This window comes from Hibiscus syriacus, unplaced genomic scaffold, assembly GCF_006381635.1.
Source record: "Hibiscus syriacus cultivar Baekdansim isolate YM2019G1 unplaced genomic scaffold, ASM638163v2 tig00110321_pilon, whole genome shotgun sequence".
NCBI classification, from domain to species: Eukaryota; Viridiplantae; Streptophyta; class Magnoliopsida; order Malvales; family Malvaceae; genus Hibiscus; species Hibiscus syriacus.
The window spans coordinates 1553299-1571926 of NW_024062680.1; the positions used below are offsets into that span (position 1 = coordinate 1553299).

The 18628-nt window shown below is 33.9% G+C and overlaps 3 protein-coding genes and 1 pseudogene across 3 annotated transcripts; 2 read left to right on the top strand and 2 right to left on the bottom strand.

Annotated features, from left to right (window-relative positions):
• Window positions 1-2456: 2456 nt before the first annotated feature.
• LOC120117695 (transmembrane 9 superfamily member 8-like) lies at window positions 2457-6496 on the top strand. The gene is made up of 7 exons (XM_039137935.1): window positions 2457-2651; window positions 3801-3965; window positions 4046-4155; window positions 4328-4436; window positions 4532-4644; window positions 4756-4906; window positions 5143-6496. The coding sequence occupies exons 1-7, from the start codon at window positions 2523-2525 to the stop codon at window positions 6298-6300; spliced, it is 1935 nt and encodes a 644-aa protein (XP_038993866.1). The 5' UTR covers window positions 2457-2522; the 3' UTR covers window positions 6301-6496.
• Window positions 6497-6894: 398 nt separating this feature from the next.
• LOC120117696 lies at window positions 6895-9613 on the bottom strand (annotated as a pseudogene).
• Window positions 9614-12474: 2861 nt separating this feature from the next.
• Window positions 12475-12894, top strand: LOC120117698 (probable steroid-binding protein 3). Its single transcript, XM_039137936.1, has one exon. It carries the CDS (start codon window positions 12517-12519, stop codon window positions 12817-12819), a length of 303 nt encoding a protein of 100 aa, XP_038993867.1. The 5' UTR covers window positions 12475-12516; the 3' UTR covers window positions 12820-12894.
• A 3931-nt stretch (window positions 12895-16825) lies between these two features.
• LOC120117699 (protein ENHANCED DISEASE RESISTANCE 2-like) lies at window positions 16826-17873 on the bottom strand. Its single transcript, XM_039137937.1, has 2 exons — window positions 16984-17873; window positions 16826-16910 (listed from the first exon to the last, which is right to left on the bottom strand). The coding sequence occupies exons 1-2, from the start codon at window positions 17778-17780 to the stop codon at window positions 16886-16888; spliced, it is 822 nt and encodes a 273-aa protein (XP_038993868.1). The 5' UTR covers window positions 17781-17873; the 3' UTR covers window positions 16826-16885.
• Between the last annotated feature and the right edge of the window lie 755 nt (window positions 17874-18628).

Below are 18628 nucleotides of genomic sequence, written 5' to 3' on the forward strand. Positions count from 1 at the left end.
TTAACTTGTCCTTAATTGTAACTTTTCTATTGTTCCTGTTGCATTTAATTATACAGATTGTTGATCTCTTCATGTAAATTCCCTACGGTGAATTGTGCACCATGAGCAAAACTTGCTTTGTAAATAGAATAATTTGTCTGCATGATAATTTTCAAAACAGCAGGATATCCAAATCATTTTACTGCTTGGAACCATCTTGAAAACCTTAAAGAATGTGCTGAGAAACGTAGTTAGATCAATTTTTGATTTTGGAACCATCTTTATAGTGTTTGTGATTTCCATCCTACAGGTTCTGTATTGCTTTTAGGCTGGATGGTCTCCCAAGACACGCTGATATTAAGAGAATCTCTCATGCATAAGGTAGAAATGGATCATTTACCTTTCTTACTTTAAAATTGAATCAAATAATTTGCCTGAATAACTCGAATAACATTGCAGTTGTACACTTGCAATTATCTTTTCTTGGTGAGCAAAACTGAAATGTTTTCTACTTCCTTCAACTTATGATTATTTTAAGGATACGACAGTGGATTGATCTCTCATTGTTGGCATCGGCATCACTGCTTGTGCTGTAATCTTTACATATATCCCAAAGGTTTCTACGCACTGTTTTGTATGTTTGGCCCTGAGAGTCTGTAGGGAGATCAGAAGTGATGGCACGTCGGAATGCTAGTCGTGGAATTTAATACAGCACTTTCTGCTATTTCTTAAGAGTGAATTTTGAACAACATTTCCTGTTTTATATATATATATAACAGTCTTATGGAGAGCATAGTTCCTGCACTAAAAGTCTGATAACAGCCGCCTGGATTAGGGATGTCAAAATATTCGACACGAACAAGTCGTTTCTCTGGTGATCCGATCTAAATATTCAGATATCTGATCTGATTTTTTCCCCAAATAATTCAAATCGGATATCCGGTAAAAAGATCAGATAATTTAATCGGATATGGATTAGCAAACAACTGCAGAAGGTTTTCAAGAAGAACATCGGCCAAGCTGCTGCCTTGTTCAGGTGTCTCCATTTCCATGACTGCTTTTTTCAGGTGTCAATTGATCACTATGCATATATATAATCTAATGGGGTAATAGTATTTGTTCTTTTCTTGTTAAGGACGATAGTACATACAATTTTTTTACAGTAGTTTGAAAACTAATCATTTGACTTGTCCGAAACGAACCCAGTTTCATGGAAACAGTGATTACCTGAGAACTTGGGACTAAGAAAAGAAAAAGAAGAAAAGATGTGAAGACAATTTTAACGTTGTTAAAGTGAGTTGGTGGATTTTATAATGGAAATTTAAAAGAGTTGTTACCATAAGGACATTTTTAACAATAAAGTTCTGTACAGGTACACCTAAATCAAAATGTTAGGCAACTTTTATCAGTTTTCAACCCTTAAAAAATGAGATTAATTTTTGGTGAAGTAAACTATTTGTTTGGATCGGATATTTAAAAATTTGAATATTCAATTTAATCTGATCAAATTTAGATCAATAATTTCATGATTCAAATTTTTGGATTTGATTAGATATTCAAATTTGTATACCCCTAACTAGGACTTCAATCTTGGGTACCAAAGCTATTACCGTGGGATGTTGACCGTAAAGACATTATTGTTTATTAAGAATTTTAAAATTATATTTGTTTATGCATTTAAAATTATTAGATACGTTTACAAAAACCACAAATATATAATCGATTATGTGTTTAAACAATTAAAAATCAGTTTGTAAATAATAAATACAAAATACCATAAATGAATATATTTCCCTTTCTTTAATATATAAATAATCAAATATGAATATCAAAGATAAAGTATAGTAGAAGTCATTAAAATATGCTCAAATGATCGTTTTTGTCTCTAAATTTTATGAAATTTTCAAATGATCATTAATTGTTTTAGTTGTTACAAAATAATTATTAAATTTATCAAAATTTTATAATGAAATAACGTTATGGTTATCATTTTGTTACTTTTAGATGTTTAATAATTAAAACGATCATTTTAATATAGTTGAGTGACCTCTAATATACTTTACTCAAATATTTATGACAATAATATAAAAAATAATTTAAATATTTGTTTGCATCAAAATTATTTCATAATTCGGAGGGCATTTCATAATTCGGAGGTCTTCTACGGAAGTTGCTCTCAACCTAGTGTTAGTGACAACCTACTATCTTACCTTCTCTTACCCCATTACATACGAGAACAAGAGAGCCATTTTAAAGATCCGAACCTGGAACTAAAATCCAATAACAATGGGCCCATATTCGACCAGTCGGATCAAAAAAAGACCCGGCACTCTATTACCATAACAAATGACTGTGACCGACAGTTGAGTCGGAATAGACTCACCACCAGATCCCATACCAGACGGACACGGTGGATAAGAAAAATCAAAACCCAAGGGGCATAAAAGTTAATTAATAAATAGACAAATATATACGCTCTTTCCTTTTTCTAGATCTCATTTCACCCTCTCCCTTCTCAAAGAGAGCGTTCCTCCACCGTCAAAATGGAGTCTCGATCCAGATCTACGAACGATCTGACCATCTCGATCGTATGGCCGCTTCTCTTCCTCTTTCTGGTCCACGGTTCTCACTGCTTCTACCTTCCCGGTGTCGCCCCCGAAGACTTCCAGAAGGTAGACTTTTGGTTTCTCCCTGTGTTTCTTTCTTTGTTTTGCTTGATCTTGTTTGAATTTGCCGGAGAATAATAGGATTCAAATAAGATCCTTCCGAGAGGGAAAATTAATGAAATTTTTGTGTTGAAATTGGAAATAACTTGTCTGATTCAGCTAAGTTTTTTCATTAGAATAAGTTAACTATATTTTTCACTTTTTGATTTCGTTTTCCGTTTCATTATTTTATTTGAAAACGTTGAGCGTGGACTGATTTAGCTAATTTGTAGTTTTATTCCATTTTTGGCTTTCAACTAAGGCATCTGTAATTGTACTTTATGCTGATCATGTTCTTTAATGCTACCTAGAATAATTATTGATTAAGATTTAGGAACTGTATCCTAGAAAGATGTTTAATTTACACAATCTGGTTTTTAATTTGTATCTTCACTCTAACCTCTTTTGCTTTGATAGGATTCATATATATCGCTACTAGAGTTGTAGTTAATGAAAAATTTGTGTTGGAAATGGAAATTACATCTCAGATTCAGCTAGGTCGTTCAAATTAGAAGTTAGAACAAGTTAACTTCATTTCACTTGATTTCGGTTTCAGTTTTTCCCCTTTATTTGAAGACGTCGAGCATGCACCCTTTTAGCTAATTTATAATTTTATTCCATCCTTGCATTTATCATAGGCATTTGAGATTCCACTCGATTCTGTTTATGTTCAGTAATGCTACCTAGAATAATATTTCTTAAGATTCAGGCATTGTATTCTCGAAAGAGATTTAATTTTCATAATTTCTTAGTGGAAGCACAGAAGCATACTTGATCTTTATGGTGATTAGTTGCATACTTTTCATGCGTACTTAATCAGTTATGCTTTATGCTGTTCATGTTCTGTAATGCTACCTAGAATATTATTGCTTACGATTTAGGAAATGTATTATGGAAAGAGATTTAACTTATGGAATGTCATAATGGAAACACCAAAGCATATTTGATCCTTATGGTGTTTGGTTACTTGGTGCTTATTATCACGCGTGCCTAATTGGTTATGATTTTGATTAAACCACTCTAGATTCTCACTACATGCCTTGAAATTTTGGGGAGTGTTCATTTAGGAACCATTTTGGCCTTCTTTTGTTTTGATTCTTTTGTTGGGATTTGCAGGGGGGTCCTTTGAAGGTGAAGGTGAATAAATTGACATCGATAAAGACTCAACTTCCTTATTCGTACTATTCGCTTCCTTTCTGTCCACCCGAAAAGATAGTTGACAGCACAGAGAATCTTGGGGAAGTGCTTCGTGGTGACCGAATTGAAAACTCTCCTTATGTGGTTAGTTATTAGTATTTCTGTTGATTTAGGGCTGATTGCGTATTTTATGGCCATTAACCTTTTGACTTTAATTAATGCAGTTCAAAATGCGAGAGCCACAATTGTGTACTGTTCTTTGCCGCATTACACTTGATGCCAAAACTGCAAAGCAGTTTAAGGAAAAGATTGGTGATGAATATCGAGTCAATATGTATGCCATTTAATTATTCTGACATGGAATTTATCTTTCAATCTTTTAATAACTAGTTCCTAGGTTCTCTTTCTTATTATTTGTGATTGACTTGACAGGATACTGGATAACCTCCCCCTTGTTGTTCCCATTAGAAGGTTCTCTTTCTTATTATTTGTGATTGACTTGACAGGATACTGGATAACCTCCCCCTTGTTGTTCCCATTAGAAGGTCAGATCAGGATTCTTCCGTTTTTTATCAGCTTGGCTACCATGTTGGGCTCAAAGGCAAATACACTGGGGTAAACATTCTATCTATTAAAAGCAAAATATCCTTAATTTGTGGATATATTGGCTACTATGTCACTGTATGCTTATGTTTTCTGATTATATACAGAGCAAGGAAGAAAAATATTTCATTCACAACCATTTAGCATTTACTGTCAAATATCATAGGGATTCACAAACTGACTCTGCTAGAATTGTGGGATTTGAAGTTAAACCATACAGGTTAGTTCATTTGAATTCTAGCATTTTCTAATATTTTTAATTCTAGGTTTCTGTGGCTGAGATTTTAGTATCATGCTTGATGCATTTTCTTTTTGCTCTAAAACAATGCAGTATTAGACATGAATATGAGGGGACATGGAATGAAAAAACTCGTTTAACAACATGCGATCCCCATAATAAGCGCACAGTTGTTAACTCTAACACTCCTCAAGAAGTTGAAGCAAACAATGAGATAATATTCACTTATGACGTTGAATACCAGGCAAGCTCCTCAACTTTAAATAGATTTTGGTGTTGACAGTTGCAGTTTTCTATTTTGTTTTTGTGTCAACCATGAGCTGATTCCGTAAAGGTGGTATTCCTTTGTGTTTAAGTAGACTCCGTTGACCAACTATCACTTGGAAAAAAATTTATCTATTGTATCTCCATTTCTTGAAGTAAAGCTAGCATCAATTACCTATGAGGTGCTAATATTCTTAAACTTTACTTGACTTTCAGGAAAGCGATGTGAAGTGGGCATCTAGATGGGATGCATATCTTCTAATGAATGATGACCAAATACACTGGTTCTCAATTGTCAATTCTTTGATGATCGTTCTCTTCCTTTCGGGTATGGTAGCAATGATCATGCTAAGGACACTTTATCGTGATATTTCTCGGTATAACGAACTTGAGACTCAAGAAGAGGCCCAAGAGGAGACGGGATGGAAGCTTGTCCATGGAGATGTTTTCAGGCCTCCATCTAATTCTGACCTATTGTGTGTCTATGTTGGCACTGGTGTTCAATTTTTGGGCATGGTACTTGTTACCATGATCTTTGCTGTTTTTGGATTCCTTTCCCCTTCGAACCGAGGTGGTCTTATGACAGCTATGCTATTACTTTGGGTCTTCATGGGCATTTTTGCTGGCTATGCATCTGCCCGTCTATACAAAATGTTTAAAGGAGCTGAGTGGAAGAAAGTAGCTTTCAGGACTGCATGCATGTTCCCAGGCATTGTCTTCGCCATCTTCTTTGTCTTAAATGCTGTTATATGGGGCCAGAAGTCTTCTGGGGCTGTGCCTTTTGGGACAATGTTTGCTCTAGTGCTCCTATGGTTTGGAATTTCAGTTCCACTTGTTTTTGTGGGTGGCTATGTTGGGTTCAAGAAGCCAGCAATCGAGGATCCTGTGAAGACGAATAAAATCCCCAGGCAAATCCCCGAGCAGGCTTGGTATATGAACCCAACTTTCTCTATTCTGATAGGAGGAATACTTCCATTTGGAGCTGTCTTCATCGAGCTGTTCTTCATTCTTACCTCAATCTGGCTGAACCAGTTCTACTACATCTTTGGTTTCCTCTTCCTGGTATTGATTATCCTCCTTATCACTTGTGCTGAAATAACCATCGTGCTCTGTTACTTCCAGTTATGCAGTGAAGATTATCTGTGGTGGTGGAGGTCATACCTCACATCCGGCTCCTCGGCTCTGTACCTCTTCCTCTATGCTACATTCTATTTCTTCACAAAGCTAGAGATCACTAAGCTGGTTTCAGGGCTCCTATACTTTGGGTACATGCTGATTGCTTCATACGCCTTTTTTGTGCTGACGGGCACCATTGGGTTTTATGCATGCTTTTGGTTCACCAGACTTATCTACTCATCTGTCAAGATCGATTAGAGTGTGAAATGGGGACATGCTTAATGGTTCTATTGTTTTCAAAGAACGTCGCCTTAGGTTAAGAGATATATATACTCGTGGTTTCAGATTTAAACTTTAATGCCCATTTTTGAACCGAGTCCATACTTTTATAGTTGGTTGAAAGGTACATTTTATTCTGTCATTTTGTTAAGAGGAGCTTCCTGTGATTCTTTTTTATTGTTCTTTCTCTTGTATTTTCTGAAATTGATGATTACTTAATAATTCTCCCTAGTCTTTTCCTTGATTCATTTACAGAAAATGCGATCCCCCCCCTTCCCACCTGAAATTTGAACATTATTAAAACACTTTTAAGTAGAATGGCGTTGGTAAAATATTCTTTTGATCAAAATAGGATGGACTGAAAAAATATACATTGTCAAAATCATAACTAAAATTGAACAAATAAAAAAAATAAAGGACTTGTTTGTGTGTGGGGAGATGGCCTCTGAAATCAAAGGATATTATGCTATAAACTATTTTATTTCTGTACATGATTGTCTGAAGCTAAAGAAATTCAGAGCTTTAGGAAATCCAAACATGAAAAACAATTGATTCACTTCAACAATTCCCATAGATAAAACCTTGAGAGACTTTGGTAATTTATCGGGGTTTGATCCTTCAACTCCCCCATCAAACAATAATATTAAGCTTGATTCTGACTTGCCTCTTCACTTGGCCTTTGCCTGAAGATTCTAAACCGCTTGCACCGCGGTCAACTTTCTACCTCACCATCAACGTTATGAACAACCGGCGGTAGACACAGATGGATCTCTGCGTCGGGAACCTCGCACGCAACTTAAATCATCATTTGCTTTGTAGTAAAGTAATTTCCGCACATAGAACAGCATGTAACACTGTGAAGCTCTCACTATTTCTTCATCAACCTCAGAAATCCAAGCATCATAGCATTTGTACCACTGGTTCTTTAGGCGCAGATACGTCACGTAATGGCCCGATTCCAGCATCCCTGAATGAGTAATCTTAGCAAAGATAGTGTACTCTGCAGAACTATCCGTGTTTTCATATTCGAAAGCAAATAGTCTATTTCCGAACCTGCTTCTAATAATAGAGGAAGACAAATATGGAGTCATGTCCAATGAGAAAAGGAACTGCAAATATTGATCGATTTTCCTCGATGAATCTCTTGATATGTAAACACAGCACCAATGGTATTCTTTTAATCGAAAGTAGCTTCAATGTGTCCCTCGGTTCTTGACAATTCTGACAATGGAGTTTCTGGTCAGAACCCAACCTCTCTTCTCTTGTGAACAAATTCAAACAACCTGAAAGAGTAGACAAGCCCATCTTCTCATCTGGTTTCAATGGCTTGACAGCTACATGTTCCGTAGTTGAGTTAACAGTGTCTAAGTTGCGTGAAATATCGACACAAGGATCATAATTTGTGGAAGTAAATCCACAAGTTCTACACACGACATCCGATCTCAACAACCCGGAGAATGCCCTATGGGCAATGCATTGGCAATCTTCATCACCTGCATAAAAGAAAAACATCTCGAGTATAATTGAATCCAGATTTTCAGTGTGAGTGGAATATCTATAAACACTCGAGTGACTCTAAGAATATTCCAACATTCTTATGCCTATAGGTATGTTATTACTTATTATTCTTCATCTCAGAAGTCAGAGAATCATCTCAAATTGGTTTCCACCTCTACAAGATGAGCATGTTATTAACAATATTCCAAATGCCTCGGACCAGTAATCAAATTTCCTATTATACCTCTCGTCTTCGTACCAAGTGACCTCAACGGCTTGCATCTGTAGCACAATTGTGTATTTATGACTAATATCGAACATCAACGTGTAGTATGGAGAATCATTACCACCTTAGCAAACATCTCAACAAATTGTTACCTTTGCTATAGTTCCTCGCTTTGCTCTCCTTCTCATGGACACCATCTAAAACTGAAATGAAGAATTCATGAGCGTCCTGCTCCTCATAACTAGCTAAATTTGACGAATGCTGCCACCAGCTTCAAAAAACAACCCAAATCCATCAATCGTTATAGGGGAGACCAACTCGATCAAGTGCAACATACAGGCTATCCGAATCAAATATCTTAACAATTTGATTCAAGGCTAATATCTTTACAACCCTGAAGATCAAGATTATGAAGCTTAACCAATATCAAAACCGAACTTCAAGCTTAGTCAATACATAAAGCGACCAAAGCAGACCCAGTTTTATTCACAGTAAGTCATGTAATATAACAATGAAAATAATGGGAATGATTTAGCACCTGTAAAGAAACTGAGCTGGACTATAAGGGGATCGATCACAGGAGAACATAGCCGAAACAAGAACACCGATATCACAAAGCAAGCATAGCTTTTTACCGGTTCTTTTCATGCATTGATCGCGGTTGTGGTGATCACTCAAGAAATAATTCCTCATAGGAGGAGCATAAAGCAAAGCCTGCAACACAGAGTTCATGAAACAAGTATTCCCCAGATTGTTCAATCCCCTCAATCCCAATGGATAACACGATTTCGACCTCCCATTTCTCATTGCAATCAATTGTTTTGCTTTCTTCAAATCCAATTCCATCCCTGAATCCAATAACCTCCTTCTCTTGCTTGATCTCACAGAACAATTCTCAAAATCATTACTACTTTTACCCCCAGGCATGCCCTTGATTTGTTCAGACACGACAACCTTGTCGAAATCAGGATCGTATACCTGATCACAACACAGAGAACAATAAAGCTCTGATCTTTCGATGTCAATCGCTACCTCATGGCCTTTCTCGGATTGGGTATGCAAAAGAATGTGGTCCGAACATGATATCGATGAGCAAATCAAACAAATATACATTCCGCCTCGATACCCATTACAGAAAAAACATATGGGCACTTTAGTATTGTGGTTGACAACTCTATTTAATCCATTTGGGGTGGTTTTGAGGCAACTCCGGAGCGAATCATAGCCATGGAGGGCATGTCTGAGCTTGTAGTCAGCTAGATGTTTGCAGGGTTTGCGGTTAGTGTACAAAGAGCTCCTCACGCACATGCTAATGTCGATAGAAAGCGCTGAGATTTTATTGGAATAAGGCGGTAAAAGCTGTTAACTGGTAAGAAATAAAGATTAACAGAAGAATTATGAGATGAGATTTTGGCAAAGTTTGCGGCGTGAAGAATCAATGGGTGTGGAGTTCTTATTTGGGGTTGTTGAGTTTGAGTGGGTTAAACACTAAAATTGAGAGATAAAACAGGGGATGTAGAAGATTGCAGAAATTGCTTGCAAGGATTTCTCATGTTATGAGAAGGATGATGAGTTAATGAGGAGACCGACTCAAGTCCGTAAAGGAATTTCATTTTTTTCTCGTAACCATAATATTAAATTTGCGCTATTAATTATTGTAAAATATTTTAAATAAATATTATATTATAACTATCATAAACTATTTAAAATTAATTATATTATAATTTTTTAAATTCTAATAATCAAAATCACATTCAAATAATAAATACTGAGATCAGAGAAGACTCAACTCTTTTTAGGATTTTCATTTTCTCTCTTAACTGTTGGTTAATTCGTTGATACTAATTTTAATATTAATTATCGATTTATTTGATTTTTCATTTATTTTCTATAACTTATCCGTCGTTACTAAATTTTATCCGGATCCAATTTTTAGGCTCAGAATTAAGCTCGATACACAAACTCAAACCAAGACCCATTAATCAACCCCAAATTTACACAAATCCATCTACGAACGTGGATCCAATTCACCCGGTCAATTCCATCGAGTTACCTCCCTGAAATCTCTCAAAACAACGCAAAATCTCTCCCACCTTCTCAAGTCTCAAATTACTGAAACTTCAACTGCTCATTTGGAGATTATTTAAATGATGGTTCTTCTAAGATTAGGGATCGGCCACAACGACAGAGAATACAAAGAGGATTTAGCTACAAATTAAAAGCAGAAAAAATAACGAAAAGACGGGACTATGGCCCCTCGACCATAGCTCCACGCCATTGCCAAATGCCCTAGAAGCTCCACTGTCATCACTTGATCTTCCGAGAGCTCCCCGTGACCGCCCTCAAACCACACCAGTGACCATCAAGCCCTTGTCTACACATCAGGCAGTGCTCAATTCGAGACCACACTCAAGATGGAGAACGAACAATGGACACAATAACTTACGATAAAGCAAACCGGTGAGAAGGAAAGAGAAAAAAACAAAATAGAAAATCAAAAGAGAAAAGACGTTTACCCAGCTTTCAGCATTTTCCGACGACCGCAGCATCGACTTGAACATCATTTATTTTGGAGTTTCAAGGGTTAATCCATGTTGCAGTCATGCGTCTTTGAACATCATTCATTTTGGTCCTAGTGGGTTTAACCATGTAGAATTTGGTCATTTTTTTACTCAATTCAATTATATCCTGAACAAATATTTTCATTAGTAATTAGGTTCTCTAATTTTTTTATTAATTCAATTAGGTCCTAAAATTTATTAATTTAGCTATAATAATTAATTAGGTTCAATTTGATCCTTAATTGATATTCGGCCCAAATTTCTCAATTAATTCAATTTGCTACCTATTTTGCAATTGATTAATAAATTGGGCATTGATTTTTAGTTAGCTTTCATGCATGGTCATTTATAATTTTGTTCTTACCATGTGGTTACTAATGACGTTTTCTTTTCGTGCATCATTTGTTTTCTAAAATTACATTACATGAAAATTATTTTCGTCTTTCAATTGTTTGTTATATCAATTAAAAGAGGTAGTGTCCTAACTCCTAAGTGGTTGGATTGCGAACTTTTTAGTTGTATGTAATAGAGCGACATTATTCTCAAAGGATGCGGGTCTCCTTTTCAAATGGGTGCAAACACACTGTGTTGCTTCTAAACAAGGTCCACTAGATTTCTTTAAAAATTGCATTCACATTCGTAATTATTTAAAAAGTGAACATTGTGTATTTTCTAAAGGTATTAATTTTGGACATTGTGAGGAGCTCTAACATTCCCTACACATAATCGAATTCCGAATCTATTTTAATTCGCATACTCAATTTAAAAGTATTCGAGCGTATCTAGCACAAAACGACCGACGGCGACTCCCGTTTTTTAAACATATATATTTGCCATGATTATTTTTGAACCACCTAAAAATAATTTCGACATTATCTTTATTTTTATTTTTTTAATTTCTCTTTATAGGTCGTTTGGTTTATTTTTTTTTACTTTATTTAGGGTTGAATTTGACGTTGTCTCGACTGATTAAAATGACGTTTATTTATTATTTTATTGATATGCTCTGCTTTAGATCATTGAAAGAATTTGTATATGTGGTTTATGTTTGGAGATAGTTTTCTCATGAGCTCGACTCTGATTCGCAATTGTCAGTGGTCTTTCAATTGCTTAATCACATGTTGTGGTTTGTTTACCGATGTAGTTAATCTCATTCAAGTCTATATTTTGTTCGAGTTTTTTTAGTGGGTTTTTAACATTTTCATTGTATGATCCTTATATGATATTTAGTGTCTGGTTTCGTGTTAATGATTATAAAAAAATAATTTAATTATGTGTTTAGTTTACACTTATGATTGTAAATTGTTATTATAATTATATATTTTTCTTTTTTAATAAAACTAACGTATTCTATTTGAATAAAAAGATTTAATAATTAAATTGATCATTTGATTATAGTCCATGACTTCTAATATACTTTATACAAATAATTATTATCCATTAAAATAGCCAAAACATAATAGAGTAAAATGATTTAAATTAAAATATAATTTTTACGAATATATATATATATATATAATAGTTAAATATTATTTTTTTATATTTATATTGTATAAATTCTTTTATATAATATAACAAACTCTAGGTCTTAAATATAAACTTTAAAATAATAACTATACACTTAAATATTAAAATAAATAATATAAACCCATACAAATTTAAAAATAATATATAATTTAAATCTAAATATTAATATTAGAATAATTTATGAATAATAAATTAATTTTAAATCTTAAATTTTAATTATCATGGAATAACATATGTTTTATATCATTTCTAATTAATCAATCGAAATAAAAAAAACACGTGTCACAACATGACCCCAACTTGAGTTTATTCATTACCAAACCAAGAGCCGGTGGTTGTTAAAACTTGGCGTCTCTGGTTTCCGTTTCTTGTACGCAACTTTCAATGGATCTTACACCCCAGCAACTTCTACAATTCAACGGCTCCGATCCCTCCAAGCCCATATACGTCGCAATCAACGGCTGCATCTTCGACGTCACCTCCGGCAAATCCTTCTACGGCCCCGGCGGCGCATACGCCATGTTCGCCGGCAAAGACGCCAGCAGAGCACTTGCGAAGATGAGCAAGAACGAAGAAGACGTCTGCGCCAATCTCGATGGCCTCTCGGAAAAGGAGATGGGAGTCCTCAACGATTGGGTCAAGAAATTCGAAGCTAAGTATCCGATTGTCGGCCGCGTTGTCTCTTGAAATCTGAACCCTCTATATTGATGTGTTTGGTTTATGGGAAAAAATCTATGCTACTTTCTATGCCTAATTTCTTTACTTAAGTGTTCTAAAGAGCATGGTGATCTATCCATTAATTGTCTTTGGTGTTTAGATCATAACCGTTTAAGGTTAAATAAATGGGTGAAATCAATCAATTGAGATACTTATGGCTTGTTTTGTGTTGTATGTAGTTGCTTCCTGTGTTTGCTTCTTGGTCGTAATGGTGATGATTGCCTTGTTTTGGGTTTAGCTTCTACAATTATTGCTGGATATGATCATATTATCGCGATTGACGGGTATTGAGACATGAATTATCTTTCGAAAATCATAAATAAATTTAAATTGTAAATATAATTGTGATATCATGGTAATATTTTTTTATAGAGGGAATATAAAGTAGTATACGTTTAAAAATTTTAATTATGTAATATTATATGTTTATAGTTCAAATTTAAGATATCAAACTATAATAATAAATCATTTAATTGTTTAATTAGGGTGATATTATAATAAAATTAAAAGTTATTACATTACGATAATTGTCACCGTAATTTAATATACCATGGATGATAGCTATAGATGGTAAGGATTGGATTGGATTGAATTGGATGGATTTTTGCTCACTTGATTCGAGAAACATGTTTTTTTTCTATTTTAATTCGAGTTTAAAAATATTAATTCGACTAAATTTTAATATGAATTTTTGGGTTTGTATGACTTAATTTAACACAAATCTAAAAAATATTTTTTTTATAAGATAGAGGCCTAATTAAAAAAACTATTGAATATTATAGTAGAAAAATAATAACAATTATTTATAAAATATATAGAAGAAAATTAGACTATTATTCATGTTCGTGTTTAGATTCTTTACCTAAATTCGAATTCAATCTCAATTCAACTTGATCTCACTTCTTACAAAGCCCGACAAAATGAAAATTTAATTCGATTTAAAAAAATGATTCTATCATATTAAATTGAATCAAAATTTGTCAAACTTAAATCACTATTTTTTTAAAATAGTATGACATTGTTACAAAGTATTATATGTTCATGATTTTTCTTAGTCGTTGATATTGTACATGCATCATATATAACACAATTGTTTGAATCCAAAATCTTAAGAAATAATGAAACTTTTTTTAACCACTAAAATTACTCAATGAATTTAATGGTTACTCAAATCAAATTATCATCTCTATAGCCAAGAAAGATACTTAACCCTTGGTATAAACCAAACTCCAATGAATATAATACTCACATCAATGCCCAGATAAGTCAAAACTACGGCTTATCACAGCATTGACACAAATACAAGTTAACGGCCGTAAAGCAACATTAAAAGATGGGTTTTCAAAATGGGCGGTGCTCATCATCGACTCTTTTAGTACAATCACAAAGCTTCCTCCAACGGCATATGCGCAATTCAGATCGGCATTTACAGTATCCAAAGGCACTGGTCTTCTATACATTGCTATGGTTTGACTTGACTACCGTTGATGAGATTATAATAATAGCTGCAGTCGGTCCAGTGTTTAACGGCGGTGTTGGAGTGGAAATCGCCGAAAGCAGCTACTTTATTGCATACAATATTTAATTCACGGTGAACAGGAGAAACACAGCTGGAACATGGAAAGGTAAGAACAAAGCGTGTTTAGGCAAAGGCCCAGCTCAGGTGCTTTAATAACAGACTGGATCAAATCAAGATTAGATTTATGCATTTGATGGATTCTTACTTACTCGTGTGATTTATGAAGCTTTTTTATACCTCTAAACTTAAGTTAGGATAAACTACATAAATGGTCACTGAATTTTTATCATATATTTTAATCATCTAACTTTTTATGTTTCCTATGCACATTAAGTTTTTAATTTATTTTTATTATGATTACTATTATCAGCTGCAAGAGGCCGAAGCAAGCTTGCTAGAAAAAATTGATTCATAGTGGTCTTTTTGTTGTTGTTAAATATGGTGTTAATATTCTTGCATAAGTAATACTCGAAACCTCAAAATTAAAATTTCAAAAGATAACAATAGATTCCTTAATCACGGAAATTACTTAATTCATGTAATTTATAGTGGATTATAGTGCAAGTATATGATCATAAAAAATATCGTATGCATGCATCGCCCAAGTATAAATAGATTAGGCTATTTCATGCGTGCATTAAATGGAATCTTTTTCATTAATGCATGAAATATTTTAAAACAACATGTTCACAAAAGTTCAAGGTTAGGCCAGGCTAGGCTAGGCTTGATTTTATTTTATTTTGTTGACATGGCTAGGAAGTAACATGTTTTAATGAGAGGCGAATGAATCTCTATAGTTTTCCTCCTGCCTCGATTCATGCCCATTAATTTATTCTTTTTATATTTTAAATGGGAACTTTAACTTTTCTTATTTCTCGAAATTATAAAATTATCAATGACTACCCATTTATATAGGTTGAATTACGCTGCACTCTCCACACTTATCTACTGTATATCTTATTCTCTCTTCTTAATTTGACTCTATTTTTCAATTAGTTTTCTACAGAATAATAATAAATATAAACAAATTTATTACTAATTGATGTAATGTGATATTATGTTTCTAAATATAAATAAATAAATTTTACGAAGAAAAGCTTTAATTAAAAGGATATTTTTATGATGGAATCTTACAAAGATTTAATTTAAGATTAATGGATTAATAAATTAAATATTAATGATATTATAAAAAAAACTAAATTCTTAAGGTAGATATAATTTGATTACTTCATTATTTTGAATTTTAATTAACATAATTTGTCAATTGTTTTGACATTAATTATAGTTTGGCAATAATATAATTAAAAAATGATCTCCCACATTTCTCAATGGAAGAATTCGATGCAATGCAATTTTTTTTAAGTTAATATGGCAAATGGATCATTGCTACGCTACGAGAAAGAAACAATTTCTTTTTGCATTTTAAAATCGAAAAATTGCCTTCAAAGTGTGAATTAGTGAGAAAAGGACACCATTCCCTTTACTCTTCCAATTTCCTTTTTTTGCTTTTTTTAATTCGGTAATGCGAAATAAGAAACCGTTTTCATATAGAAACAATCCAATCAAGTTCGCAAGAGAGAATTATAATTCAGTAATGACCCTTTGGGTACATAAAAATTAATTATTATATCAGTATTAAAATAATTTATTATGAAATAAAATTTAATATAAATTTAATCTTCGTATTATAAAGTGAATAAAAACTATAATAAAATATAAAAACATCTTCAAAATAAGTAAAATAATTTCTCTAATTCAAATTAAGCGATGTAAACAGTTAAAAAATCAAATAAAAATAATTTATTATTAACCTATATATTAAAACATGTTAAAAATAATATTTATATCAAACTAATTATAAATTACTAAAAAATATTTGCGTAATACATAAAATAATAATTTATTTTTGAAAAAAAAGGATATCCAAATCAACAGGACATCAAATACTTTATTTGCTTTTCCTTCGATTTCCTTTTTAATAAAAATAAATCTACAACAACTTTTTTCAACCCTACTAATAATATTATGAAAAATAACAATATTAAAATATGTTAAAAATCAATCTCATGTTTTATCGAAATAAAGAGACTAAAACTGAAATTAGATCCCTTGGAAAAGTGAAAAAAAAAGGAAGGAGGAGAAGATAAAGCATTATCGAGTATGGCAGCACAACACAGCACCGCCACCGTCCCATCCCATCTGTACTGACATATCTTTCACGCACCAAAATCTCAACAGTAGAAGGCAGTTCCAAAATATCCCCCACAAACTCAAAGCAATTGTCGCCAACGCAACAATGACATCCAAAAAAGCAAACATCACTTCATTCAATTTTCACAATCCCTTTGATAAGCCCAAGAAAACGAAAGAAAATAACAGAAACGGACACATTTGTTAACTGTGATCTGATTTTATTTTCTATACGCATTAATCCAAAGGGAATCCACTTCACATACTGAAAAAGGAATTACTAAATTTTAAATTAAAGAAAGAATGAGTTTTTTTTTTGGGTTAAGATTACCTCGTTACATCATTTGTCGTCATCATCACCGTCATCACCGGACTTGTGGTGATTAACCTTCGAGCAACCCATTACACGCGCACCAACCGCCGTCTGAATCGGTGACGGCGTGAGCGCGTCAATCACAGTCGCGGACGACATCTCCATCTGACAAACCCTAACGGCGCCGATCAACTTTTCTGGCAGCTCATTCTCGGTCTGCGCTTCCACCAGAAATCCCATGTCGATTGTAACGCTCGTCACGTATCCCAATGCGAGGTGCAAAATCGCATTAGCGATTGCCGAGCTGGCGATATCTACATCTATTTCCAAATAATTAGGTCCTCTATGGTAATTACAGGTCAAAGCTTTACCTAACAAACAGGCGGCGTAATTGCCCACCGCCTTTTTGACGATCCACGGTCCTTTGACAATCCGGTTGACGATCTTGAACCGTTGGTTCCTGAACGAATCATCGCCGTTGATGAATTGGTAAAGTAAAGAGCCAGGAGGGATAGGATCCTCCGTAGCGAAATAGAACACGGCGCTATAATGATCTTTGCCGGGAACTTGAAGATTGACGGCGAAAATAAAGCTTTTCATGGATTTGCCTAGAGATTGAGCCTTTCTGAGCGCGTGAAAAACACGATTGTCAGGTCGGGCGAGTACGTTATCGACCTTAGAAGTTGTCTTGAGCCAATCCATCCCGAGCGGAGCGAGTAGGTAGTCTCCGGCGGGTGATTTTTGTCGTTTAGTGAGGTAGTTAACGGAACGGAGAGAGAAGAGGTGACCGGGAGGTGAGGCCCAGCCGTTGGTTCCTGTATCAAGGTCGACTTGACGTAAAGATCCACCGTGTATTGAGTCGGTGATCCAATCGGGGGTGGATGCGGAAGATTTGGCGGCCGAATCCATGGCGGAGCCTGGGTGTTTTTGCTTAGTAGTGGGGCTCACGATATTTATATTTTCGCTCTTTTTCTGCTTTCTCTACAACTTTTTTGCCTCTTTAATACGAAAACAATCAGAGGCAAAGAGAGAGAAGATCGGTGTACTTCGTATGTAGAGTGAGCAGAGTGGAGGAGGCAGTGATGAAGGATACAAGTACAATCCCCCTTGGATTTGGAGTAAATTACGATGGAGCCACTATTGGAAACAAAGAACCGCCAGATTTAGTACAATCCGGACTCTGCTAATCTTTTAAACATTTTATCGCGTGATTTTATAAGTTGTTGAGCAAAATCTATAAATAAATAAGTAATATATGTGACGGGTTAATTATAATTTGCATACATCACAGCAAACGTGGTTAAATATTAGATTAAATAACAATTTCATCAATAAATTGAACGTCAAACATTTCAACGTAATCTAAAATTAACTACAAATATCATATTATAAAATTAAGAAAATATAATTTTGATCTTATTATATCAAATAATAATCCACGCATTACAGATTTTAAATATTAAAATTAATTTATGTGATTAAAGAGAAAAAGGAAAACATTAACTTGTATAATTATAGAGTTAATAATAAGCCAGGATCCTGTTTTCCCTATAAAATCAATAAAATGTCATAAATTCGTTTATTTCAAAAATAGAATTATATATAAAATATCATAATTCCTCCGGAATTAAGAGAGGTGGCAGATGCTCACAATTAATTGCCAACCCAATTAAGTTGTGAAAATCAAGCATATGCCTTTTGAATTAATTTCATAATCATATAAGATTCAAAGTTTTAATTTTTTTAATATGGATTAT